Source organism: Macaca fascicularis, chromosome 9 (assembly GCF_037993035.2).
Source record: "Macaca fascicularis isolate 582-1 chromosome 9, T2T-MFA8v1.1".
Lineage (NCBI taxonomy): Eukaryota > Metazoa > Chordata > Mammalia > Primates > Cercopithecidae > Macaca > Macaca fascicularis.
This window is the reverse complement of record NC_088383.1, coordinates 22330458-22357914: the sequence shown is the minus strand read 5'-3', so window position 1 is coordinate 22357914 and position 27457 is coordinate 22330458. Positions and strand designations below refer to the sequence as shown.

General features: G+C 45.6%; 1 protein-coding gene across 50 annotated transcripts in view; it reads right to left on the bottom strand.

The window, feature by feature from the left end:
• LOC101866062 (protein AF-10) overlaps window positions 1–27215 on the bottom strand; it is a 228512-nt gene extending 201297 nt beyond the window's left edge. For 27 of the 50 annotated variants that reach the window (XR_012417533.1, XR_012417524.1, XR_006700806.2 and 24 more), the window contains exons 1-3: window positions 17357–17608; window positions 17032–17191; window positions 11959–12038 (exon numbers count right to left, since the gene is read on the bottom strand). Coding sequence is in view for 26 of the 50 variants with exons in the window: in XM_005564774.3 (XP_005564831.1) it covers window positions 11959–12038; window positions 17032–17191 (240 nt within the window). In the remaining 24 variants the exon portion in view is untranslated. Of the gene's footprint in view, window positions 1–11958; window positions 12041–17031; window positions 17192–17330; window positions 17609–18011; window positions 18098–27083 lie in introns of those variants that run through there. The other 23 variants (XM_065520400.1, XM_074001165.1, XM_005564773.3 and 20 more) reach the window with 6 other exon arrangements.
• Window positions 27216–27457: the final 242 nt, after the last annotated feature.

Genomic DNA, 27457 nt, shown 5'->3' with positions numbered 1-27457 from the left:
TCTATCACCAGAGTTAACAAATGAAAGAATTCCAAAATCTGAGAATCTTTACAATAAGTATGTTTTAAATGTTCAAATAAAAAAACCGAATATAATTCTTCAAACAATAAAGCAAGATACCCTGAAAAAAGAGACAAATTGAAAAATAAAATCACACAAAAATTCTAGAAATAATTTACTCAGAAAAAAATTAATTCATTGAATTAAAAATAAGCATAAATCTGAAGACAGAGTTAAAGATATTATCCATAATGCAAAGATAAGATAGAAAGGCCGGGCATGGTGGCTCACGCCTGTAATCCCAGCACTTTGGGAGGCTGAGGTGGGCGGATCACGAAGTCAGGAGATCGAAACCATCCTGGCTAACACAGAGAAACCCTCGTCTCTACTAAAAATACAAAAAATTAGCCAGGCGTAGTGACGGGCGCCTGTAGTCCCAACTACTCTGGAGGCTGAGGCAGGAGAATGGCGTGAACCCGGGAGGCGGAGCTTGCAGTGAGCCAAGATCGCGCCACAGCACTCTAACCTGGGCAACAAAGTGAGACTCCATCTCAAAAAAAAAAAAAAAAGATAAGATAGAAAACACGAAAAACAAATTAAAAGACACGAAAAACAGAATGAAAATCTCAAACATATACCTAAAAGTTCTAGGAAAATAGTTAATGAGAAGGTTACAGTATTTGAAGAGATAGAGTAGAACATAAAAAAATGGAAGGACACTGAGTCCTCAGAATGAAAAAGCAGACCAAGTCTCAAACAGGATAAACAAACTCAAAAGACTGTTTATCAACCAACAGACACCAGAAGACAAACTAGAATAAAATCTTTAGTTATAGGAAAATAGCTATTATCAAAGGATTCAAACTAGCTCCCGACAGAGCAAAATAATGAAATTCATAGACACAAAAAGACTAACATAGCTTTCTTACTTATTACTTACTAGCCTCAGACCCTGAGAAAAAATATCAAAACCTTCAAAAGAAAAAAAATGAACCCATAAACAAGGAAAATAAAAGGCTAGGTTGAACAAAAACATCAGTAATATTAAGCCTAATTATAAATAACTTTTTTTTTGTAAACACATTATTATTTAAAAGATTCAAAGTAAGACACACAGTGGCTCAAGCCTGTAATACCAGCACTTTGGGAGGCCGAAGAGGGAGAATCACCTGAGGTCAGGAGTTCAAGAACAGACTGGCCAATATGGTGAAAACCCATCCCTACTAAAAATATAAAAATTAGCCGGACGTGGTGGCATGTGCCTGTAGTCCCAGCTATTCGAAACGCTGAGGCATGAGAATCACTTGAACCCATGAGAATCACTTGAACATGAAAAGGCGGAGGTTGCAGAGAGCCAAGATCACACCACTGCACTCCAGTCTGGGCAACAGTGAGACTCCATCACAAAAAAAAAAAAAAAATGGAGTAATTCCAGCTAATCAGAAGGCTAAAGTGAGAGGATCACATGAGCCCAAGAGTTTCAGACCAGCCTGAGCAACACAGTGAGACCCTATCTTAAAAAAAAAAAAACTAAACAAAACAGTAGAATAATAAAGACAACAATACAACAATAACACAGATTGTGCAAGGGAAAAAGAACAAAGGGAATCAAGGCATCCCAAGGACCTTCGCTTTGTTGAAAAGGAGTACAGATATTAAGACTCAGAAAAACATTAAGTATGCATGTTAGAACTTTTAAGTGCAATCACTAAAAGAAAAGAAACAGAGCATATGACCTCCAAATCAGCAGAGAATTAAAATAAAAGAATGAAGGGGTCAGGCGGGACAGCTCATGCCTGTAATCCCAGCACTTTGGGAGGCCAAGGCAGGAGGATTACCTGAGATCAGGAGTTCGAGACCAGCCTGGCCAACATGGTAAAAACCCCATTTCTACTAAAAATACAAAAATTAGCCAGGAGTAGGACTGGGCGCGGTGGCTCATGCCTGTACTCCCAGCACTTTGAGAGGCCCAGGCAGGTGGATCACCTGAGGTCAGGTGTTCAAGACCAGCCTGGCCAATATGGTGAAATCCCATCGCTACTAAAAATACAAAAATTAGCTAGGAGTAGGGCCAGGCATGGGGGTTCATGCCTATAATCCCAGGACTTTGGGAGGCCGAGGCAGGCAGATCATCTGAGGTCGGGAGTTCGAGACCAGTCTGACCAACATGGGGAAACCCCATATCTACTATACAAAATCAGCCAGATGTGGTGGTGCATGCCTGTAATCCCAGCTACTCCGGAGGCTGAGGCAGGAGAATAGCTTGAACCTGGGAGGCGGAGGTTGTGGTGAGCCAAGATTGCGCCATTATACTCCAGCCTGGGCAACAAGAGCGAAACTCCATCCCAAAACAAACAAAAACAAAAACAAAAAAATTCACTGGGTACCCGTAATCCCAGCTACTCAGGAGGCTGAGGCAGAAGAATCGCTTGGACCCAGAAGGCAGAGGTTGCAGTGAGCTGAGATTGTGCCACTGCACTCCAGCCTGGAAGACAGAGACCCTGTCTAAAAAAAAAAAAAAAATTAGCCAGGAGTGGTGGGGTGTGCCTGTAGTCTCAGCTACTCGGGAGGCTGAGGCAGGAGAATCGCTTGAACCTGGGAGGTGGAGGTTGCAGTGAGCAAAGATCACACCACTGCACTCCAGCCTGGGCCACAGAGTAAGACTCCATCTCAAAAAAAAAAAGCAAACTAGAATATTTAAAATCTAAAATGTCCTCTCTGCCCAGGAATGGTCATTCACACCTGTAATCTTAGCACTTTGGGAGGCCAAGGCAGGAGGGACTGCTAGAGCCCAGGAGTTCGAGACCGGCCTGAGCAACATTGTAAAACCCAGTTTCTACTAAAAATACAAAAACTAGCCAAGCATCGTGGCACATGTCTGTAATCCCAGCTATTGACGAGGCTGAAGCACAAGAATCACTGGAACCCAGGAGGCAGAGGTTGCAGTGAGCCGAGATCACACCACTGCACTCCAACCTAGGTGAGGGAGCCAGACTGTCTCGAAAAAAAATTAATTTTTTAAAATTCCTCTGTACCGGCCGGGCGCGGTGGCTCAAGCCTGTAATCCCAGCACTTTGGGAGGCCGAGACGGGTGGATCACGAGGTCAGGAGATCGAGACCATCCTGGCTAACACGGTGAAACCTCGTCTCTACTAAAAAATACAAAAAACTAGCCGGGCGAGGTGGCGGGCGCCTGTAGTCCCAGCTACTCAGGAGGCTGAGGCAGGAGAATGGCGTAAACCCGGGAGGTGGAGCTTGCAGTGAGCTGAGATCCGGCCACTGCACCCCAGCCTGGGCGACAGAGCAAGACTCCGTCTCAAAAAAAAAAAAAAAAAAAAAAATTCCTCTGTACCTCATCAAAATTATATCAGTAGATAAAATTTCTAGTAAGTCACTTCAGCCTGTAGTAATTCAGAATAAATGCTCGCTAAATAAAAAATAGGTCGGGCATGGTGGCTCACGCCTGAAATCCCAACACTTTAGGAGGACAACACAGAAGGATCTCTTGAAACCAGGTGTTCGAGACCAGCCTGGGCAACATAATAAGACCTTGTCTTTACCAAAAATTTTTAAATTAGCGGGACATAGTGGTACGTGCCTACAGTCCTAGCTACTCAGGAGACTGAAGTGAGAAGATTCCTTGAGTCCCAGAGTTCGACGTTGCAGTGAGCTAGACTCACACCACTGATTCCAGTGTGGGCAAAGAGCGAGACCCTGTCTCTAAATACATAAATACAAAAAAAGTCATGAGAAAGTGTGTTTAATTTCTATTTTGGGAGACAGGGTGCTTTTTCTAAATAATGAATGTCTATCTACAAAGAACTTCCCTTAAAAACCAAACTTTCCTCAACCTCATTTCCTTTCATTTTTCTCTTTCCTTATATTTTCCACAGAACAATCAAATCCTCGGCCGGGCGCGGTTGCTAACGCCTGTAATCCCTGCACTTTGGGAGGCCAAGGCGGGCGGATCACGAGGTCAGGAGATCGAGACCATCCTGGCTAACACGGTGAAACCCCGTCTCTACTAAAATAAAAAAATTAGCCGGGCGCGGTGGCGGGCACCTGTAGTCCCAGCTACTCGGGAGGCTGAGGCAGGAGAATGGCGCAAACCCGGGAGGCGGAGCTTGCAGTGAGCCGAGATGGTGCCACTGCACTCCAGCCTGGGCGACAGAGTGAAGACTCCGCCTCAAAAAAAAAAAAAAAAAAAATCAAATCCTCTACTGTCTTCCATGCCCTATAACCAGGGTTCTACCCAAACGAAGAAGCTGTATTGGCTGTTTCAAAAACTTTTCTTAGCCCTTCAGCATTCCTGGCAGCACCGTTACTATCAACTTTTCTTTCCTGAACACCTAGTTGTCTCTGTGGCTGTCTCTGTGGCGACTATACTTTTTAGGAGTTTTCCTGACAGTTCACTATCAATCCTTGGTAATCAGTTCTCTTACTCTCCCAAATGTAAACATTTCTCCTCTCTACAAAAAAAAAAGGCATGTGGTTCCCAGTTTTCCCTCTATGCAGCTTCAACTCTGACTTCACTCTGTAACTGTATCCTAAATTTCCAATACAAAAATCTTTTTTTCTTTTTTTTGAGATGGAGTTTCACTCTTGTTATTCAGGCTGGAGTGCAAGGGCGCGATCTCGGCTCACCACAACGTCCGCCTCCCAGGTTCAAGCGATTCTCCTGCCTCAGCCTCCCAAGTAGCTGGGACTACAGGCATGTGCCACCACACCTGGCTAATTTTGTATTTTTAGTAGAGACAGGGTTTCTCCATGTTGGTCAGGTTGGTCTCAAACTCCCAACCTCAGGTGATCCGCCCGCCTCGGCCTCCCAAAGTGCTGGGATTACAGGCATGAGCCACCACGCCTGGGCTCCAATACAAAAATCTTAGCAGCATTAAAACCAACATGCCCAAAATAGGTCTTTCTTTACTCTTCACTTGCTCTCCTTCCTCTACTACAACTGCTCTAATATTTTTTAATGGTATCACCATTAATGAGTGAGCACCTTGATATCTAAGAATCATCTTTGATTATTCCCTTCCCTTTACCTAATATCCATTTCTGTCATTTCATCCTTCAAAATGCTCCCTTCTTTTCTACTCCCTTTCTATTCCCACATCTTTATAGTAGTAGCATCCTAAGTCCATCTCTAACCTTCCCTTTCAAGTTCATTCTATATAGCACCAATTTACTTTTCTGAAAATGCTCCTTTACTTTTCTGAACCTTTACTGCTCAGTATCTGTCAGGGTACTGCCAGGTCATAATCCCCCTTCCCTGAGAAGTGAACTATCTCCAGTCCACAGAGTTCTTCCTCTGTCTGAGTAACTTGACCTTATTGTCTCACCACAGCAAAATGGTCCAGAGTTAGGTACCTCATCCAAGCCAAACCAAAGTTGGGTTTTTGTTTTATTGTTTCTTAAAGGAACATGAGATTGGGACTGAATTTACTCGCTTTTGAGACAGGAGACGGAAAATATCAGGAGCTGAGCTATCGTCATCTTTCATCAGAGGAGGCAACATGGTGGTTAAGAGGTAACATAGTGGTTAAGAGCTTAATCACATCCCAGACTCTCATAAAACATCTGTTTCTCTTAAAACTATAGTATCCTTACCCGTAAAATGAGAATAACATCCACCTCATAGATGTGATAGGATGCTTAAATGAAATAACTGGCAAAAAACATTTAGCACAGTATGTGGCACATAGTAAACACTTAAAAAGTTAGCTACTCATTGTTGGAACAAGTAGCACAGTAAATCTGCAGAAAAAAAGAATGGAAGCAAGTATGCAGACAAAAGTAGAAAAAAGATTCCTAAGACTAATTCATGTCCCTTTCTGGGTCAAATATATTTCCATGTTAGGGTTCTTGGCTCCTGTGTCCTTATAAGACAATGCCCTTTCTTTGCTTATCTGTTTCTTACAAAGGACCTGCCTTTTATAATTATACACTACAGGCCGGGCACAGTGGCTCACAATGGTAATCCCAGCACTTTGGGAGGCCGAAGCGGGCAGATCACCTGAGGTCAGGAGCTTGAGACCAGCCTGACCAACATGAAGAAACCCCATCTCTACTAAAAATACAAAACTTAGCTGGCCGTGGTGGCACAAGCCTGCAATCCCAGCTACTCGGGAGGCTAAGGCAGGAGAATCGCTTGAACCCAGGAGGCAGAGGTTGCGGTGAGCCAAGATCATGCCATTGCACTCCAGCCTGGGCAACAAGAGCTAAACTCCGTCTCCAAAATATATGTGTATATATAACACACGTATATTTTATATATATATATATAATCACACACTACAGGAATGTAGAAAAGGTTATGCTTTTGCCTCTTCTTTAAAAATCCGCCGGGCGCGGTGGCTCACGCCTGCAATCCCAGCACTTTGGGAGGCCGAGACGGGCGGATCACGAGGTCAGGAGATCGAGACCATCCTGGCTAACACGGTGAAACCCCGTCTCTACTAAAAATACAAAAAACTAGCCGGGCGAGGTGGCGGCGCCTGTGGTCCCAGCTACTCGGGAGGCTGAGGCAGGAGAATGGCGTAAACCCGGGAGGCGGAGCTTGCAGTGAGCTGAGATCCGGCCACTGCACTCCAGCCTGGGCGACAAAGCGAGACTCCGTCTCAAAAAAAAAAAAAAGGCCGGGCGCGGTGGCTCAAGCCTGTAATCCCAGCACTTTGGGAGGCCGAGACGGGCGGATCACGAGGTCAGGAGATCGAGACCATCCTGGTTAACACGGTGAAACCCCGTCTCTACTAAAAAATACAAAAAACTAGCCGGGCGAGGTGGTGGGCGCCTGTAGTTCCAGCTACTCGGGAGGCTGAGGCAGGAGAATGGCGTGAACCCGGGAGGCGGAGCTTGCAGTGAGCTGAGATCCGGCCACTGCACTCCAGCCTGGGTGACAGAGCGAGACTCCGTCTCAAAAAAAAAAAAATCCATGGCCAGGCAACGTGGCTCACGCCTGTAATCCCAGCACTTTGCGAGGCTGATGCGGGTGGATCACCTAAGGTCAGGAGTTCAAGACTAGCCTGGCCAAAATGGAGAAGCCCTGTCTCTACTAAAAACACAAAAATTAGCCAGGCATGGTGGCACGTGTCTGTAACCCCAGCTACTGGGGAGACTGAGGCAGGAGAATCGCTTGAATCCGGGAGGCGGAGCTTGTGGAGTAAAAATACAAAATTTAGCCGGGCATGGGGGCAATTGTCTGTAATCCCAGCTACTCTGGAGGCTGAGGCAGGAGAACTGCTTGAACCCGGAAGGTGGAGGTTGCGGTGAGCCAAGATCACGCCACTGCACTCCAGCCTAGGCAACAAGAGCTAAACTCCATCTCCAAAAAATATATATATATATATGTATGTATATACACAATATACATATATATGTATGTACATATGCTTATATACATAATGTATATTACAGAGGTTGTGGTGAGCCGAGATCGCGCCATTGCACTCTAGACTAGGCAACAAAAGCGAAACTCCGTAACAAAAAAAAAAAAAAAAAAAAAAAACTAGCCAGGCATGGTAGCAGGCGTCTGTGTCTGTAACCCCAGCTACTCTGGAGGCTGAGGCAGGAGAACTGCTTGAACCCAGGAGGCAGATGTTGCAGTGAGCCAAGATCACGCCATTGCACTCCAGCCTGGGCAACAGAGTGAAATTTCGTCTCAAAAAAAAAAAAAAAATCCTTAATGTCACCCACATCCCACCAAATGATGTTAAAATAAAATGCCCTCCCACAAAAACTTCTTTTTCTTAAAGAGACAGGGTTTCACTTTGTCACCTGGACTAGTGTGCAGTAGTGTGATTATAGCTCATTGCAACCTCAAATTCATGGGCTCAATGGATCCTCCTGCCTCAGCTTCCCACATAGCTAGGACTACAAGTACACCACCACATGTGGCTAATTTTTTTTTTCTTTTTGTAGAGATAAGGTGTCACTATGTTGCCCAGGCTGATCTCCAACTTAGGTGTGATCTCTCACCTTGGCCTCTCAAAGCACTAGGATTACAGGCACAAGTCATGGCACCCAGCAGCATCTAATATACTTTTTTTTTTTTTGGAGACAGTTTTATTCTTATGCCCAAGCGGGAGTGCAATGGCACGATCTCAGCTCACTGCAACCTCTGCCTCCTGGGTTTGGGCGAATCTCCTGCCTCAGTCTCCCAAGTAGCTGGGATTAAGGTGTATGCCACAATGCCCAGCTAATTTTTTATATTTTTAGTAGAAACGGGGTTTTACCATGTTAGCCAGGATGGTCTCAAACTCCTGACCTCATGTGATCTGCCTACCTCAGCCACCCAAAGTGCTGGGACAGGCTTGAGCCACTGCACCTGGCCCTAATACACCTTTCAAGATAACTACTTTATTCACATTGACACTTTGACCATGTCCTTAGAGAGAATAAAAGAGAAGCAGGTAACAAGTGGCATTTGAGGCAAATGATGCTGGCATTCTGACACTCCCTATTCATTATCTTTTCTCTTAATACCCACCTTATTTTCTTATCTCTTCCAGCCTTCAATCTACTGTGACACCCCCCGGAACAGCCACATCTCCTTGTCAGTGTTTACTAATAAACCATAGGTTCCACTGTGTAGTGACCTATTCACCACAAACCGTAACATGACACAAAGAAAAAAAAGTCAGAGTAGCTCTATAAAGAATGGCCATGCGCGGTGGCTCAAGCCTGTAATCCCAGCACTTTGGGAGGCCGAGACGGGTGGATCACGAGGTCAGAAGATCGAGACCATCCTGGCTAACACGGTGAAACCCCGTCTCTACTAAAAAATACAAAAAAACTAGCCGGGTGAGGTGATGGGCACCTGTAGTCCCAGCTACTTGGGAGGCTGAGGCAGGAGAATGGCATAAAACCCAGGAGGCAGAGCTTGCAGTGAGCTGAGATCGCCCCACTGCACTCCAGCCTGGGCAACAGAGCGAGACTCCGCCTCAAAAAAAAAAAAAAAAAAGGTTTCACCAAGTCCCCAACTTTCTATGATTGATTTCATCCTCCATTTGCTAAATCCCATTAGAGTAACAGCTGTAATTCTACTAAAGTGCATTCTCACACAGAACCAAAACATACCATCAGAACTATAAAAAAATTGCTCTGGCCAGGCACGGATGCTCACACCTGTAATCCCACCACTTTGGGAGGCTGAGGTAGGAGGACTGCTTGAGCTCAGGAATTCGAGACCAGCAAGACCTCATTTCTAATAAAATTCAGGCCGGGCGTGGTAGCTCACGCCCATAATCCCAGCACTTTGGGAGGCCACAGCAGGCAGATCACCTGAGGTCCAGAGTTCGAGACCAGTCTGGCCAACATGGTAAAACCCCATCTCTAGTAAAAGTACAAAAATTAGCTGAGTGTGGTGGTGAATGTCTGTAGTCCCAGCTACATGGGAGACTGAGGGAGGAGAATCGTTTGAATCCAGGAGGCAGAGGTTGCAGTGAGCGGAGATGGCGCTACTTCACTCCAGCCAGGGCGACAGAGCAAGACTGTTTAAAAAAACAAAATTAGCTGGGTGTAGTGCTGCAGGTCTATAAGTCCCAGCTACTTAGGAAGCTGAGGCAGGAGGATCACTTGAGCTCAGGACTTCAAGGCTGCAGTGAGCCATGATTGCGCCACTCCACTCCAGCCTGGAGAACAGAGCAAGACTGCCTCAAAATAATAAAATAAAAATAGCTCTGAGACTCAACATACTTTTATAAGCTACTCAAGCATTATTTCTTTTTTTTTTTTTTTCTTGAGACGAGTCTCGCTCTGTCGCCAGGCTGGAGTGCAGTGGTGCGACCTCAGCTCACTGCAACCTCTGCCTCCCAAGTCCAAGCAATTCTCCTGCCTCAGCCTCCCAAGTGGCTGGCAGTACAGGTGCACACCACCACACCCAGCTAATTTTTGCATTTTTAGTAGAGGTGGGGTCTCACCATGTTGCCCAGGCTGGTCTCAAACTCCTGACCCCAGGTGATCCAACCACTCTGTCCTCCCACAGTGCAAGGATTACAGGCATGAGTCACGGCACCCAGCTCATTATTTCTACTGGTCAAAAATTGCCCAGGTAAATACAAAAGCTTCTGCTTTTGCTATATGCCTAGGTAAAGAAGCTGTAATGTTTGTTTTCTACCTTCAGTCTAATTCCATAATCAACATCAAAAGAAAGGACTTGCTATAACAAGATGTCTTGGAATAAATAATAAATCGATAAACATAGTAAGATTTAAAAAAAGGAACTATCACATTTTAAATGGTAGTATGTTTGCATAACTAACGAAAATAAAATCTATTTCTGATATTTCCAGAAATCCAAATGGGAAAAATGCTTGTGGCCACAAAGGATAAACACACCTCCCTCATTTTGTTTTTTGTGAGATAGTCTCTCACTCTGTCACCCTGGCTGGAGTCATGGTTCACTGCAGCCTCAACCTCCCAGGCTCAAGCAATCCTCCTGTCTCCGCTTCCAGAGTAGCTGGGACTACAGGTGGAAGCCACCACGCCCAACTTATTTTTTTTTTTTTTGAAACAGTGCCACTCTGTCACCCAGGCTGGAGTGCAGTGGCACAATCTTGGCTCACTGCAACCTCCACCTCCCTCATTCAAGTGATTCTCCTGTCTCAGCCCCCAGAGTAGCTAGACTACAGATGCGCACTGCCATATCCAGTTAATTTTTTGTATTTTTAGCAGAGATGGGGTTTTACCAGGCTGGTCTCGAACTCCCGACCTCAAGTGATCCGCCCTCAGCCTCTCAAAGTGATGGAATTACAGGCATGAGCCACTATGCCCAGCCCCAACTAATTTTTAAAATTTTTCTTTTGTAGAAACTAAGTTGACCAGGCTGGTTTCAAACTCATGGACTCAAGCAATCCTCCTGCCTCAGCTTCCCAAAGTGTTGGGATTACAGGTGTGAGTCACTGCGCCCGGCCTATCTCCTTTTTTTTTTTTCTTTCCTGAGAGTCTTGCTCTGTCGCTCAGGATGGAGTGCAATGGCGTAATCTCAGCTCACTGCAACCTCGCCTCCCAGGTTCAAGCTATTTTCCTGCCTCAGCCTCCCAAACAGCTGGGATTATAGGCGCATGCCACCACGCCCAGCTAATTTTTCTAACTTCTTTTTTTTTTGAGACGGAGTTTTGCTCTTATTGCCCAAGCTGGAGTGCAATGGCGCCATCTCAGCTCACTGCAACCTCTGCCTCCCGGGTTCAAGCAATTCTCCTGCCTCAGTCTCCTGAGTAGCTGGGACTACAGATGCACGCCACACCCAGCTAATTTTTGAATTTGTAGTAGAGACAGGGCTTCACCATGTTGGCCAGAGTGGTCTCCATCTTTTGACCTCGTGATCCTCCCGCCTTGGCCTCCCAAAGTGCTGGGATTACAGGTGTGAACCACTGCACCCAGCACCTCCTTCATTCTTATAAGAGGTTTACAAAAGTTCTGAAATAAGGTAGCCACCCAAGTAAACAACAACAACAACAAATATCATTATGTTGGTTTACCAAAGGGAATGAATGCCTGAAATCAGTGAGTGTTCAAAGTTAAACTACACACCTAAAGATACAGTAAAAAGAATATGATAGTCACTAAAATTACTGTTTTTTTCCCATTAAACAAAACCTAACAGAATTAACAATGTAACTTCCTTATGTTTCTATTTCCATTATATTTTAACTATGATTAACCAGAGAAACCTTCAAACTTCAAGCTTTCTTGATTCTGTAACTAGTTAACAAAGTCCAAATATGACTACATATTTCTATGTTTTCAAAGTATCCAAAATATACTCACTTGATTCCATTTGTTTTTCAGTTTTACAAAATCTGTTTAATACTCCAAGTCAATATTTGTCCTAAATTATCTCTTACATTATGATATTTGAAGAAATGACTGACAACCCCGCAAACTACAACAGGAGTGCAGTTCCTAATTTCCAAAGCTACTCACTAAAGTTTAATGTTTTTGATAAATAGTCCTTACCACTCTGGCTGCTCTCTCCTGAGATTCACATTTCCTGCAAAACCATGGTCCAGTGGGTACTTGAACAATGCCATAGCAAGCTGTTGAAAAATGAAATGTATTAAAATGTTAAGATTCGAAGAACTATGGAAAAATCAAATACCCTTTCAAAGCCCTATTAATCTACCTGTCACTATTCAAGTAAACTACCTCTTTACAAAGTAAAACAGTTCATATCCTATTTATCACACATACAGCTTACTTAATTAAAAAGTAAAAATTTTAAATGCAACTCTTTGGTGTTACTCATCTAAACAAATCAAGGCTGGGTGCAACAGTTCATGCCTGTAATCCCAGCATTTTGGGAGGTCGAGGTGGGAGGGCTGCTGGAGCCCAGGAGTTCCAGAACAGTCTAGGCAATACAGTGAGACTCCATCTCCACACAAAAAAAAATTTTTTTAATTAGGCCAGGCGCAGTGGCTCACACCTGTAATCCCAGCACTTTGAGAGGCTGAAGCAGGCGAATCACCTGAGGTTGGGAGGTGAAGACCAGCCTGACCAACGTGGAGAAACCCTGTCCCTACTGAAAATATAAAATTAGCCAGGCGTGGTGGCACATGCCTATAATCCTACTACTCAGGAGGCTGAGGCAGGAGAATCACCTGAACCCAGGAGGCAGAGGTTGCAGTGAGGTAAGATGGCACCGTTGCACACCAGCCTGGGCAATAAGAGTGAAACTCCGTCTCAAATTTAAAAAAAAAAAAAAAAAAATTAGCTGGGCATGGTGGCATGTGCCTATAGTCCCAGCTACTCAGGAGGCTGACCTAAGCCTGTGAAGTCAAGGATGCAGTAAGCCATAATCACACCACTGTGCTCCAGCCTGGGCAACACAGGGAGACACTACCTCAAAAAAAAAAAAAAAAAGTATGCTTATTTCTAACTACATAATGACGTGAATGCTCCAAATGATCTAAGTATACATCACAAATCTAATCACAGTCTTGTTTTAAAATTGGTTTGCAGGCTGGGCGCGGTGGCTCAAACCTGTAATCCCAGCACTTTGGGAGGCCCAGACGGGCGAATCACGAGGTCAGGAGATCGAGACCATCCTGGCTAACATGGTGAAACCCCGACTCTACTAAAATACAAGAAAAATTAGCCGGGTGTGGTGGCAGGCGCCTGTAGTCCCAGCTACTTGGGAGGCTGAGGCAGGAGAATGGCGTGAACCCAGGAGGCGGAGCTTGCAGTGAGCTGAGATCCGGCCACTGCACTCCAGTCTGGGTGACAGAGCCAGACTCCTTCTCAAAAAAAAAAAAAAAAAGGCCGGGCGCGGTGGCTCAAGCCTATAATCCCAGCACTTTGGGAGGCCGAGACGGGCGGATCACGAGGTCAGGAGATCGAGACCATCCTGGCTAACACGGTGAAACCCCATCTCTACTAAAAAGTACAAAACACTAGCTGGGCGAGGTGGCGGGCGCCTGTAGTCCCAGCTACTCGGGAGGCTGAGGCAGGAGAATGGCATGAACCCGGGAGGCGGAGCTTGCAGTGAGCTGAGATCCGGCCACTGCACTCCAGCCGGGGCGACAGAGCGAGACTCCGTCTCAAAAAAAAAAAAAAAAAAAAAAAAAAAGAAAAAAAAAAAATTGGTTTTCAAAGTTAATAATTAGCTCAAAACTGAAAATTTTCCAAAATTCTAAAAACACTAATAACCAAGCAGACTTTTGTATGAGCTTGCTAGGCAAAAATCTGAAAATATCTTAAATATTGGAAAGCATTTAAAGAATATAAATTCAGGTCGAGCACGGTGGCTCATGCCTGTAATCCCAGCACTTTGGGAGGCCAAGGCAGGCAGATCACCTGAGGTCAGGAGTTCGAGACCAGCCTGGCCAACGTGGTGAAACCCCGTCTCTACTAAAAATTTTTTAAAAATTAGCTGGGCATGGTGGTAGGCGCCCGTAATCCCAATTACTTGGGAGGCTGAGGCAGGAGAATCAGTTGAACTCGGGAGGCGAAGGTTTCACTGAGCCGAGATCACGCCACTGCACTCCAGCCTGGACAACAAGACCAAAACTCCATCTCAAAAAAAAAAAAATTAGCCAGGTGTAGTGGCAGTGCCTGTAGTCCCAGCTAATCAGGAGGCTGACGCAGGAGAATCACCTGAACCTGGGGGGTAGAGGCTGCAGTGGGCCAAGACTGCCCCATTGCATTCCAGCCTGGGCAACAGAGGGAGTCTCTGCCTCAAAAAAATATAAAGAAAGAGAGAATATAAATTCACAAAGCAGAGTACTACCCCCTGTATGATCACGGCAGAACATAAATTCAGTAAACTTTTTAAAACTCCAACTAGTTAAACTTCTCCAAAAGCTAAACTTCTATTTCCTATTAAACATTTGTAGGACCAGGCAAGGCAGCTCATGCCTGTAATCCCAGCACTTTATGAGACCAAGGCGGGCAGATCCCTTGAGTTCAAAAGTTCGAGACTAGGCCAGGCGCAGTGACTCGCGCCTGTAATCCCACCACTTTGGAAGGCCAAGGCGGGCAGATCACCCTGAGATCCGGGGTTCAAGACCAGCCTGACCAACATGGAGAAACCCCATCTCTACAAAAAAAATACAAAAATTAGCTGGACATGGTGGTCCATGCCTGCAATCCCAACTATTCGGGAGGCTGAGGTAGGAGAATCACTTGAACCTGGGAGACAGAGGTTGCAGTGAGCCGAGATGGCACCATTGCACTCCGGCCTGAGCAACAAGAGCGAAACTTCGTCTCAAAAAAAAAAAAAAAGTCGGCCGGGCGCGGTGGCTCAAGCCTGTAATCCCAGCACTTTGGGAGGACGAGATGGGCGGATCACAAGGTCAGGAGATCAAGACCATCCTGGCTAACACGGTGAAACCCCGTCTCTACTAAAAAATACAAAAATCTAGCCGGGCGAGGTGGCGGGCGCCTGTAGTCCCAGCTACTCGGGCGGCTGAGGCAGGAGAATGGTGTAAACCTGGGAGGCGGAGCTTGCAGTGAGCTGAGATCCGGCCACTGCACTCCAGCCTGGGGCCACTGCACTCCAGCCTGGGCGACAGAGGGAGACTCCGCCTCAAAAAAAAAAAAAAAAAAAAGTCGAGACCAACCTGGGTGACGTGGTGAAACCCCATCTCTACCAAAAATGCAAAATTAGCCCGACATGGCTGTCCTGGCCTGTGGTCCCAGCTACTGGGGAGGCTGAAGTGGGAAGATGGCTTGAGAGGTCAAGGCTGCAGTGAGCTGTAATAGCATCCTGCATGCCAGTCTGAGTAACAAAGTGAGGCCCTGTTTCCAAAAAAAAGAATTTGTAAAATGTGTCTGACTATAAATGCTCTATCAGTCAAAAAACACGGCATAGGTATCAAAAACACGGCATAGGTATCCAAAACACAGCGTCAGTGCCCCAAAACTTTATTCAGGTGTACTGCTAGAAAGGAAAATTTAAGATTTCAATGAAAATTTTCTATACTGGAAAACAAAAATTACTATCAAATTTTGATAGTTTATCATCCAATTCATAATAAATGGCCTTCAAAATGCCAGTGAACACGGGATGACCTTAAAATCAGTATCTGGTTTTGTCGCACATTGTATTCACTCCCTAAAAAAGCAAGACATGCAACTTTGCTCTTCTTTAAAAGTCTACGGCCAGGCGCAGGGGCTCACGCCGTTAATCACAGCACTTTGGGAGGCCGAGGCAAGAGGATCACCTGAGGTCTGGAGTTTGAGACCAGCCTGGCCAACATGGCGAAACCCCGTCTCTACAAAAAAAATACAAGAAATTAGCCGGGTGTGCTAGGGTGTGCTTGTTATCCCAGCTACTCGGGAAGCTGAGGCAGGAGAATCGCTTGAACCAGGGAGGCGCAGGTTGCAGTAAACTGAGATGGCGCCACTGCACTACAGCCTGGGTCTCAACAAAACAAAAAGTAAAAAAATAAAAGTCTGGGAACAACAGCATTCTCAGAATAAGTTAGTTCACTACCTCAGAATCATCACCACTGCATCTAAGTCTCCCTTCCCAAGTGTGACATTCGTTTCTCTACAAAATGCACTTTAGCACATGTTCAAATTTTTCTGTCTTCCCTTTAGCGGTAGTCCTTTCCAATAGACGACTAAAAATATCTGCATCACTTAATGCCAGATTCAGAAATGCGAAGGGACATGGAGCCACCAAAAAAGAATGTAGACTGTTTTGTCCTGGATTCCTTACCACGTGAAATGGGGACAAGTCGGCCACTTCAAAGGCCAGAAAAGTATCTTATTAGTGTCTCGGCCTTCTTGTATATCCAAAAGCCTCACCAACTGCTAACAACCGGAAATAAACTAAGAGGCTCCCCAAAAGTCACTTAGCACCGCCACCTCTTCTCTTCAGCCACCTAGCTGGTGGTGGCCTGCCGCGGCCACCCCACAGGCGCTGCAGCAGCCCCGCCATTCCCGCACGGTCAGCAACGGACTCTGCCATCTCCTCCGCAGGCAGCTACCGGGCAGCGGCGGTAGGGCCCGAGTCTTCTGGCTCGGGGTGCAACGGGCCCCGCATCCCTACCCATCTAAAGAAGCGAGGCGACTCCCGGCCTCCCCGCCCTAGCGCCCAGTTCCCGAGCCGGTCTCCACGCCACAGGAAGTCTGCAAACACTGCGGCAGACAGGCGGCGGCAGGCCAGAGGAAAGGAGGACGCTCCACTCTCCCAAACCCACCCCCCATGGCCCCAGCGACCCCAGGAGGGGCGCGCGCCGCCCCCGCCCCCGCCCCCGCCCCCGCCCCCAACCAGCCCGGATCTCGAGGGCGCGGCCGCCGCCCTGCCCCGCCCCGCCGAGTCAGCAGCCCCCGGCCCCAGGAACAGGCGGCGGCCGAATGACACTTGAGAGAGTGAGAGCGGAATCACATGACAGTCCGGGCCACACGCACTTTCTCCCACATGCGCGGCCCACACCCCCCGCGCCCTGGCGCGGACCCTCCGCGTCCCTCCCGCGGCCGCGGCACGGGGCGGGGGCGGGGGCGCCGGCGGTTGCGGCCCAGGTGGGGGCGGCGGTGACCGTTGGGCGAAGGCCGGCGCGCCCCGGCGGGCGGTTGGGTGTTTACCTTGATGCACCGCGACGCTGCAGCCGTGCCCGTCGCAATAAACCAGCGGGTTCTCGGCCCAGCCTCTCTCGTCTGAGCAAACGCAACAGCCTCCAATCATCTCCTTCATACTATGGGAGACCTCGTCCTCCAGTGACACGGGCCGGTCGCTAGAGACCATCTAAGAGGGAGTTGGGGGGACCATTAAAAAACACATGCAAGCCGATTAGTACTTCCCCCCAACACAGCCCCCCGCGCCCGCCCCGGCGTCCCCCGCCCGGCCCGGCCCTGCCCTGCCCTGCCGCCCACCGCTCGCTCACTCGGGCTTTGCCGCTCAGTCACTCACGTTCCGCACAGGAGTCAGGAGCCATGTCCTTGCTGATTCCCCCCACCTCCCCTCCACCGCCTCCTCCGCCTCCTCCTCCTCCTCCGCGTCTTCCCTCCCCACCTCCACCCGGCCGCTAACGCGGGCGCCCGGAGAGGGCACACATAATCAAGTAGGCCTCCGCACAGGCGCACTGGGGGGGCTCCCGCTGGGCCAGGGGCAGCGAGGGAGGGGAAGGGGGCTGCGCTTCCTCCTCCGAGCGTCACTCGGCGTGCGCGCCCGCCCTGCTGCCGGCGTGAGGGAGGAGGCCCGGGCGAGGCGAGCCCTGCGTGCGCGCCGCCGTGGCCGGCCGGCTGCCCCCGGCCTACCTCTGGGGCCCCGCCCCCCTCCCCCGCGCCGTTCGCCGCCGCCGAGGTGTGCTAGGGGTGGGCGCGAGGGGAGCCGGCGGCGCGCGGAGGCCGGAATGAGCCGACGCGAGGGCGCGGGGGCGCGCACGCGGGGGCGGGGACGTTAGGGCCGCCCTCTGCAGCGCTGGTGGCGAGGGCCGTGTGTGCTCGTCGGGAAGAGGCCTGGGAGGTGGCGGGGGAGGCGGACGACCAGGGCTGGGAAGGGGTTTTTCTCAGAATCGCCAGAGGGCACTCCCCGGGGGCATCATCTCCCTGCCCTGGGAACCTACCTGCCGGCCTTTTCCTCCAGGACTGGCCCGTGGGTAACGAGGGTGGGGCGAGTGTGCCAGCTCCCATGAAGGGTGTAATGAAGCATGGCTTCCTGCAGTTGGCCGCGCTAACTTCACAGGGCTGCCGCAGCCTCTCCACCCATTAAATTCACGTCCTGGACTCTTCCCAAAGTTCTCCCGCTGGAAGTCCTACAAATCTGCCGCCCATTTACGCACTACATGGGCCCCAGTGGCAAACGAAAGTGCATCACAGGCTGAAGGTCAAAAGCCCGGGTTAGGGCTGCACTCGGAGAGGGAACGCCAAGGAGCCCCTCAGCTCGCTGTGCAGGACAAATGGTTGTTTATCAGGAATTAGCAATATAGTATGATGATCTGGAAAATGCAGTTGTCCTACACCAAAAGGAAGAAGGAACTCTAGCCCTCCTAGTCAGTCGCTAAAAGATAATTAACGCCATCAGACAGTGGCGTCCAGTTATGATGGAGGATTCCTCTGATCCGGGTCTTTTCTCCAAATTTACACTTGGAAATGTGAGGTCATTTAAAAGTGGCAGAAAGATGAGAGCTCCCACCTCACAAACAAATGGAAAATGGATTAGGCCTATCTGCATAGATTAATTAGCTGGATACTGAGCAGTTTTAAACTAAAATCTTCCACTGTCGCCCTGTTCCTTATGCATCCGTATAAGCCCAATATTGATGTTTAAGCAAAAAATGTCTAATTAGAAAAGTTTAGCATGAAATCAGAATTATGTATAGATTGTTTAAATGACAAGCCCAGTTAAAAGGCGAATTCATGACTTTTGATTAATACGTTGCGGGTACAAAATGGTTCTTTCTCAGGAATTCGCATTATAAATGTGCTGATCTGGAAGATGCACTTTTGCAGTGCTAAAGCATAGAGAATCCAAGTTCTCCTAGTCGGTCACCAAAAGATAATATAATGGTTTGGGCTTTAAAAGCCTTCTAAATGTTCTTCTGATAAAGGGGGGAAGAAAAGGTATCATGACTGTTTTTCTATTTCAAATTGCTAGAAATCTGTGCAAGAGTAATAATAGGTATACAGCACAATGAGAGCATATATAGCAAATTCAGATGTTTTAAAAGCTGAAATATACAAAGTAATGGCAATTAAAACGTACACTAAAACAATGAGAATTCACATAGTGCATTTAGAAAAGGTGACTATAAGACTACATAATGTGAATTCTTTTTTGGGATGGGACAACAATACATTTCTGGATATATAATAATTATATTTTTTAACTGCCTTAAAAATGTATAAAACTAAAACGGCCTTCAAACAAAACTATACTGTTTTGTGTATCTTAACCATATATTTTATCTTCACCCTTATACAAAGGACACCAGCTCAATATCCAAGTCCTGTTCAGACTCTTAACTATAGAGCAATTTTGAGTTAAAAATCAGTGTGAAACTTCCCCTCCCAAACACTGCAGCCAAGCCTTAATGCATTAAATTATTTAAAAATACATTTGTTTTATTTTTAATGCATTGGAGCTTAGTTCTTGTGAAGGAATGAATTTGTATATAAAGAAGGATGGGTACCTTGCCCTATTCTTTAACAGTTAAAACAAATGTAAGTAAACACTTGCTATTTCCTAAACAAAACAAAAAAATTTATCATTTGTAAGAGGTTTCAGAAATTTTTAAAGATAGGGAAAATATATTATTTCATAACAGGCCTGTATATAAACAATACTATCTGAAACAAATTTTGTTAAAGATGTATACATAAGTGTTCACAAAATATAATTCAAATTATTCAAAACAAATTTTAACATACGTTGAGTATGAAAAGTATATGAAAAAACATGCGTGTAAATAACGTATATTGTTTCATACGTTGAGTATGAAAAGTATATGAAAAAACATGCGTGTAAATAACTCATTTTCATTTTAAGTCATGTACCAGATATCAAACTTTTTCTTATATATCTGAAGTATAATATTTTGTATATTTCTATAAAATGTTAAGTGAAAAGGAAGAAAAGCAGACAGTATAAAACAGTAAAACAGTTCAAATATGCAATTAATTATTCATTCAGTAAATATTTATTGAACATTTACTGTATACTAGGGACTGTTTTGGATATGGGGAATATAGCAATGAAAAAGTTGTATTTGTCCTTTGTGAGACATATATATATAGTCATATATGTAACAATTGGCTGAATATGCTAATTTTCCTACCTCAAAAGGGATAAAACTTGTAATTACATTGGCAGAGTTGTTAAAGTGCAAGTATGCTTTTTAAAATACTTAGCAATATGAAAATAAATTACCATAGGAGTTATAAAATAACTGTGAAAAAGAACAATTTCAGTCATAAAATGTTACCCTAAAATTTTATATTCTCAAAATATTTTACATTCTCAAAATATCCTTGAAAAAAGTATATGTAGTACCTCTAGGATAAAATGAAACCCTATTGTCTCTAAATATTGCTTCACATAAGAGCAGCTAACTCAGTACCAGCCCGTCTGTTTCTCCAAACTAATCATCTGAGGGAAACCACAAAAAACTCAAGTAAAAGTATTTTATGATGTAACCTCTAACCCTACTATAATGGGAAGATGTATTTTTGCTCTATGGGTAATATATCTTCCGATAATTTTCTTTATTCTTTAAGGTAGGCACCAAATTTCTGTATTTGCTTTTCCATATTTACATAAGTAGGTATTATGAAAGAAATATTTAAAACCATATTCAGTTCAGAGGTTAGTACTATTCATATTTATCTCCTTTGTAAATTACAGTTGTATTTGCCTTCTATTTGTGCATATTATATTTATTCTATTGTACCCATTGTCAAGGTATATAAATTTCTACAATGGGGTGTAGAAACTGAGGTCTATTTCTACATCCATAAGAGGTATACTTCTGTAATGCTGAGGCTAGATACACTTTCCTGAACTCAGATTCTTGACTTCCATAGTGTGTAAAATTCTATATTGGCTCTGCGACTAAGTTTTTTAAACAAAAAGCAATTAGAATTCCTGCATCTGCTAAACCTCATTGAAATCTATCATCTTGTCTCTAAATAAATTAGTTAGAGAACTCAAAAAGACACTCTCTTATGATCTGTGCAGACTTTCAGATATATCCTCTTTTACATAAAGGAATCTCTGTTTTTTGTTTTGCTCATTTGGTACCCAAGAGTTTTTACCTTTTACATTAAAAGTTTATTATGAGCCATATATTTATGCTAGTACGATTAATATACTGAAGTGTTTCTGAAACTAGCGTTGTTATTTATGTCACCATAAATGAGTATTGTGTCTTTATAGATGCAAAACCACCATGGCATCTATATCACGGAGGACTATTTGAAATTTCATATCAAAATATTCTTTGCAATTAGGTTTGAATTGAAATTCTGTTAACAGCTTTTTCAAAAATCTAATAAAACTTGTAAATCTTACTAGGTGATTATTTTTTACTCACCATCACACCTAGCAAGTGTCTTGCACGTAGTAGGTCCAGAGTAAATGTTTGTTTAATGTCCTAAATTGGTGTTTAAAAGCTAATTACACTCTGAGTTTTATTCTTCAAAGTAAAGCAAGATTTTATTTTGTATGTACAATTGAACTAAAATTTGTAAGTAATGATTAACAAAAATTTTCAGGTGAATTGGTTTCTCTGAAGATTTTCAGTAGTTGAAATTAATATCAGTTTTTAGATAGTTTAGAATTGGCTATTCTAAATAGCCCTCAAATGTTTGCCACCTTTTCATGTAAAAGTCATCATTTTATTACAAAACAGGCTCCAACTTAGAATCAATTATAATTAATATTGTTGTTTGATACACTTAATTTTCTGAAAGTTTGGTAGATAATTCTGAAATTTAAATTGTGTATAATCTAAATAAAAATATTTTTAAGAATCAAGGTCTAATATTTAAAAGGTTTGGTTTGGTTAACTGTGTTTGGCCTCAGAGCTATTTGTTTTGCTATAAAAATTGATATCAAATGGCTGTATTTACATTTTTTGAGTAAAACACCATGTAATTATCAATATAAAAATGCTATCTAAAAGATGCCTTTAGGTATTCTAGGTGTTACATAAACCTCGTAACGATTCAGAGTTGAACTTTTTTTTTCCATGATGCAGCAATACTGAAAGGTGTTATATTTTGACTTTTCAGAGTATCATCAATACAGTGTGTATTGTAAGGTCCATGTTCTCATTTTTTACTGACACTGAAGATCTACATCTCTGTTATAATTAAAGTGTGATTAAAGTGACATATTTAGGTGTCTGTTTATATGCTACGTAAGATTATCTAAGTGAAAAGATTCTGGACGTGGAAAAGAGGAAAATCAGTTTTTGAAATGGAAGAGAACCTTGAAAGAAATGCAACATATCTTAGACTGAAAAAAAAGAAGAAATTAAACTGAATTTATAAATACTATTTGGACCAAAGAAGATCACTTTTTAAGATTTAAATGTTTTCCTCTCCAAAAGGGGCCACTGCTTACCAAATCCAGAAACAAGCCCAAGAATATGTTAATTAAGTGCATTGTGTCCCAGAAAGAATGAGGTTGACAAATTCATTTTTTATTCCTTCGATTAATAAACTGTTTGTCTAGTACATCTTAGATTTTTTAAATCTATAATGTGCATATTTACCTCTTGAAACTGTACAGTAACAGTGCCAAGGACCAACATGACCCCATAGGGTGAATCTTATGAAGCTTAACATTCCTGGCGAATTAAACACACAAGCCTCGGATCACTTTTTGTCAGCCTTATTTTACTGCGGCGCTTGAGAGCCAGAAGGTAGGTAATTTTTATATGGTGGCACTTTACCCCAATTAAAAAAGCAATGATCGTTGGTACAAGCAGAAGTGGAAAATATAATGACATAAAATTAAAGAAAGGTATCACAAAGACTGACCAGGAATGCTACTTGTCCCTCTCCATCCCCACCCCCATTCATGCCCTTTTTCCATCCATTTGTTGTTTTTCTCACAAGAATATCATGACTCCTAAGCATATTTTTACTTTAAATGAAACAAAAAATGTCTGAAACAGTGAATGATATAAAACGATTCACCTTTTACTATCAACTACATAACAGATAAACATGTAAAGCTATTCTAAATATTCAAAGACTTATAAATAAAAAATGTAAATTGATGGAGGAACTGTGGGAGGATGAGTGTGAAACGAATGAATAGATTGAAAATACTTGATTTTCAACACCGATTTTTTTTTTCTGTTCAAACCTTTCCATAGTTACGCCTCAAATGATTTCTTACATAAGAATTTCTCCCTGTATCTCGAAATAACTGAATGATTTCCATGAGGAAACGCAAGTTTGGAAAGAAGACCCGCAAAATGAAAGTGTTAAAATGCAAGCAACTTCTATAGCATTTCAAATGCAAAAATACAACCATCACTACCTTTAACTGACTCTTAAGGGGTCTTTTCAAACAGATGCTATTTATGAGCATCATCTGTTAACTTCTTTCTTGTAATTCAAAACTCTGTCAAATGTTTTCATGATGACGTGTAAATATAATATTCCATTAAAGATCAATTCTAATTGATTTTTTAAAATCTACCTTGGGAAACAGTGCTTCATAACACACAGACTAGTAATGAGTATTTTAGAAGGAATTTCCGCAAAGTCTATCATAAACCTAAGTCGAAATTACTCTCTTGCCCTACAAAGGTTTGGACCACAGGATTGAAATTATTTCTTCTTGGCCTTTCACGCACGATGACTTTGGTCTTGTCGACAAGACTCGCAAGCACTTGTTGGAAATCTTCATTTAAAAAAAAACAACTGTGACGTTGGCCAGAAATATTTCTTCCACATGCCTCACAAAGGAAAACAGTTTATTAAGTGGATTGCAATTATTTGTTTCCAAAACGTGGCTTAAAAGCAACTTAAACGTTTTTCCCTTTTGAAATTCCCTATTTTGAAAACGCACTTCACGTTAAAGGAAGCCCGTTTTTGAAAGAGCTAGCTCAGCCTTTCCTTTTAAAACTAGACTTCTTGTGTACAAAGAAGAGCTGCGTAGTCGGTAATAAGGATAGCGAAACGTGCTTTTCCGAATTCCTTTGAAGTTTTAAAAATGGGTTTTTGAATCCATACATTTCAAGATATTTCAAACACTATATAATCGACTGTAACTTTCCGGATCCAGAACAACTGCCCACGTGTGTCTCTTATCTATTTATCACTTTATAAACATATCTACGTTGCTTTCCCGTTTTCTCATAACGTGTGCGTTGCAGGCTTGCCCGGCTTCCTTCAATTTCGCAGCACGCTGTTAAGGCTCCTTCCTCCGAGGTCTTCAACTGGGAACCCCCTTGCTGGCTGAGTTTGACGATAAAACTTGCCGCGCCGGCCCGACCCGACCCGGCCGGAGCTCAGGAGCCCGGGGAGGTGCGGGCGGGGGTCGGGTTGGCCCGCTGGACCCCTCCCTCGGTCAGGACGCGCTCGGCTAACGGCGGCGCTAGGGCAGAACAATGGGGGCGGCCCGGCGGGCGCGAGGAGCCGAGTCCCGCTTCCTTCGCCACGCCAGACCCGCGACCGGCCCCCGCCCCCCCGAGGCCCTCCCCGCCTGCCTCTACGCGCTCGCCCGTCCCGCCGCGCCTTCCTCCAGCTGCCCGGCCCGACACTTGCCCCGCCACCCGCACGCCTTCTTCCCCGCCCGGGCCTGGCTGGCCCTCCTTTCCCCGACACCGACCCACGGCGCTTCTTCCCAAGACTCCAGCTTCTTCCCCGCAGCCGCCGCCTTCCCGCCCTTTTCTGAATGTATTTTTACAGTTTCCCCCTTGATTTCCAAAAGTGGCTGAGAAGTCTCACTTCCATCTTAATGTTGATTTGCTATTTTCCCTCCGGAAAAGATTTCCTCAGGAAACCCCAAATCTAGAAGGAAATACAGCAAACCCCAGAACGCTTTTAACCCTTAAGACATTTTGTCTTTAAAAAAATTAATAAACGCATGTATGTCTTAAAACCGGCCAAAGAACCATCCCCTCGCTCTTTTATTTCCTCCTGTAAATGCTATTATTTTAAACTCTCCATCCAGTGCCTTCGGACGAGAGGGCAGAGAATGTGCCCGGCAGCACGCAGCAAATCAGAGGTTTTCTCTTACGCCTCCTGGGACTGGGGAAAAAAGTGGAACGTGGCCGAGGGAGCTTCCAGGGCAGAAAAGCGACACAATTCGCTGGGGACGCCGCTGGGCCAGGCCAGGCGGGGGAGGCACGGCGGGGGCATCGAGGGCTCTCGGGCTCCGGGCCGGGGCGCCGCTGCCAGAAGGGGAGGCGGTTTTAAGTCGTGGGGGCTGGGAGGGCGGCGGCGGGTCGGGCGTGACGAGACTTTTGGAGGCAGGATGGGGCGGCGGTGGAGTTGCCTGGGCTTTCTCATACCCCCCCAACTCCACACCCAAAGAAAAAAAGGAAAGTTGGAGGCGGAGAGGAGGGCAGCCATTCCCATTTCCTCCCCGCGACGCCGCGGAAGGGATGGGGCCGCGGCGGGCAGAGAGAGGGCGCGGGATGAGGCGGGCCAATCGCAGTCAACAGGTCCAGGCCTCAGTGGGGCAGCTGAGCCGGGAGGCCGGCGCCCCCTCCCCCCGGCTCCCCGTCCCTCCCCTCCCTCGCAGGCCCGGCGCCGCAGGGGAGGCCTAGCCCTCCCCGCCCCACGCGGACTCGCTGCGGCCGACTCCGCCGGGGCAGTCGGGGTGGGGGTGGGGCGGGGGTTCCCCGCCGGAGAATCCTCCCCCGGGGCTGGCGGCGGGGGCGGGGGCGGGGACGGAGAGCCGGGAATGGAGGATTAGGAAGGACTCCAGCTCGGCACGAGCGCGGCCCGCGCGAGGGATCCTGGGTAAAAAGTGGCCGCGCGGCACCGGGAGAGCGCGGAGAGGAGCCGGGGTCAGAGGTCAGGGCCCTGGAGCCCCGCGAGCAGAGCCCCCCACGTGAACGCAGCGAGCAGGAGGAACCTTTTTGTTTTCAACCGCGCCAGCATGCTCCCCTATTGACCGAGCTGCTTTTCCTGGGCTGCTGGGGAGAGGAGCTCCATTGCGGATCTCCTGACCCCACCCCTCCTTCCACCGCCAACACACTTCCCAACTCAACCCTTCCTCTCAACTCTCATCCCAGCCCTCCGTCCCGAGCTTGCAATAACGCAGTAAATTTGCTTTAACAACAAGTGGGGGTGGTTGAATTTACTCCTCCCTCTCCTCTCTCCTCCCCCTCCTCTTGCTGCGGCTCTTGACACTACTACAAACCAGGGCTATAAACATAAACATGTGTCACTGTAACAGGGCAGGTAATATACGGATTTTGAGGTGGGCTGGGGTGGAGCGGGGCTTGGTCGCCGCTTGGAGGGCAGTAAAAAATCGCGTTTCACGTGCTCGACGGCTTTGGGGACTCTCCCACACATCGATCCATTTATATAATGCCGAAGGCACTCGGTCACTTATTCAGCCACGCAGACCCACAAAGCCAGAACGCGGATAACCAGCGTACCCCAAAGCAAATGCATTTCAGTACGAATCCCTCTCCTTTCCCAGCCAGAGCTGCCATATCTTCTATTAGCAAACAGTAACGTGATACTTGAATCCCCTTTCCTTTTTAAAAATTCTTTTCCAGATAGCCATGAGCTCATTTTTCGACCTAGTTAGTACATCTCTCCCATAGCCACTACCTACACGTTTTGTGCGCAGAAACCCCTTCAAACAGCAAGAAAGACTATTTAAATGACTGAGTTCGAAATCTGGTGTGCAAAGGGTATTCCTTGGGTTTTGCCTCCGTGCATTGAGCAACTTCTGCAAGTTGCTGAGACTGGCGCGGTGGAGATCCGCCCCAGCAAGCCTTTTTTATTGTTATTTAGTCTATATCTGCCTCTCAACTTTTTTCTCATTCTTAGTTCAACAAGCCAGCAACCACTACTTAAGGTAGAGTAAAGCGCATCCCTTCCCAAGCTTTTTGGCTTGAAACAGAGGGAGATACAGAAAATGTTCAGATGGGGAAGTGGTTCCCTTTGTTCTTTCATTGTTTCTCTACGAACTGGTGGATACAAGGACAAACACTTACCTTCTCTTCTTTTTGCTCCAAAAACCAGACGTTCCCATCAGCCTTAAAATACACAATCCACCTTGAAAGTAACTATGGATGTCGGGAGAGTTTGTATTCCATTCTTTTTCGCTCTCTGCCCTCTTTTAGCGTAGGATTAAGTTGCCGAGCACGTTGCTGCAAGCTGTAGCCCCCCCCCTACCCCCCACCCCCGCCTTAGTGAATCGGTCACGTTTAGGACCCTCTAAGTCCATCCTAATTCTGCCAGTAGAATTGAGGATATTGGAGCTCTAAACTTTCAAAAGGAAAGGGGCCTGCAACTCTCCAGAAAACTTACAAATATCCCGAGATTTTTTACCATTGTGTTTTTGCACCACATTACCAAACACTATTTG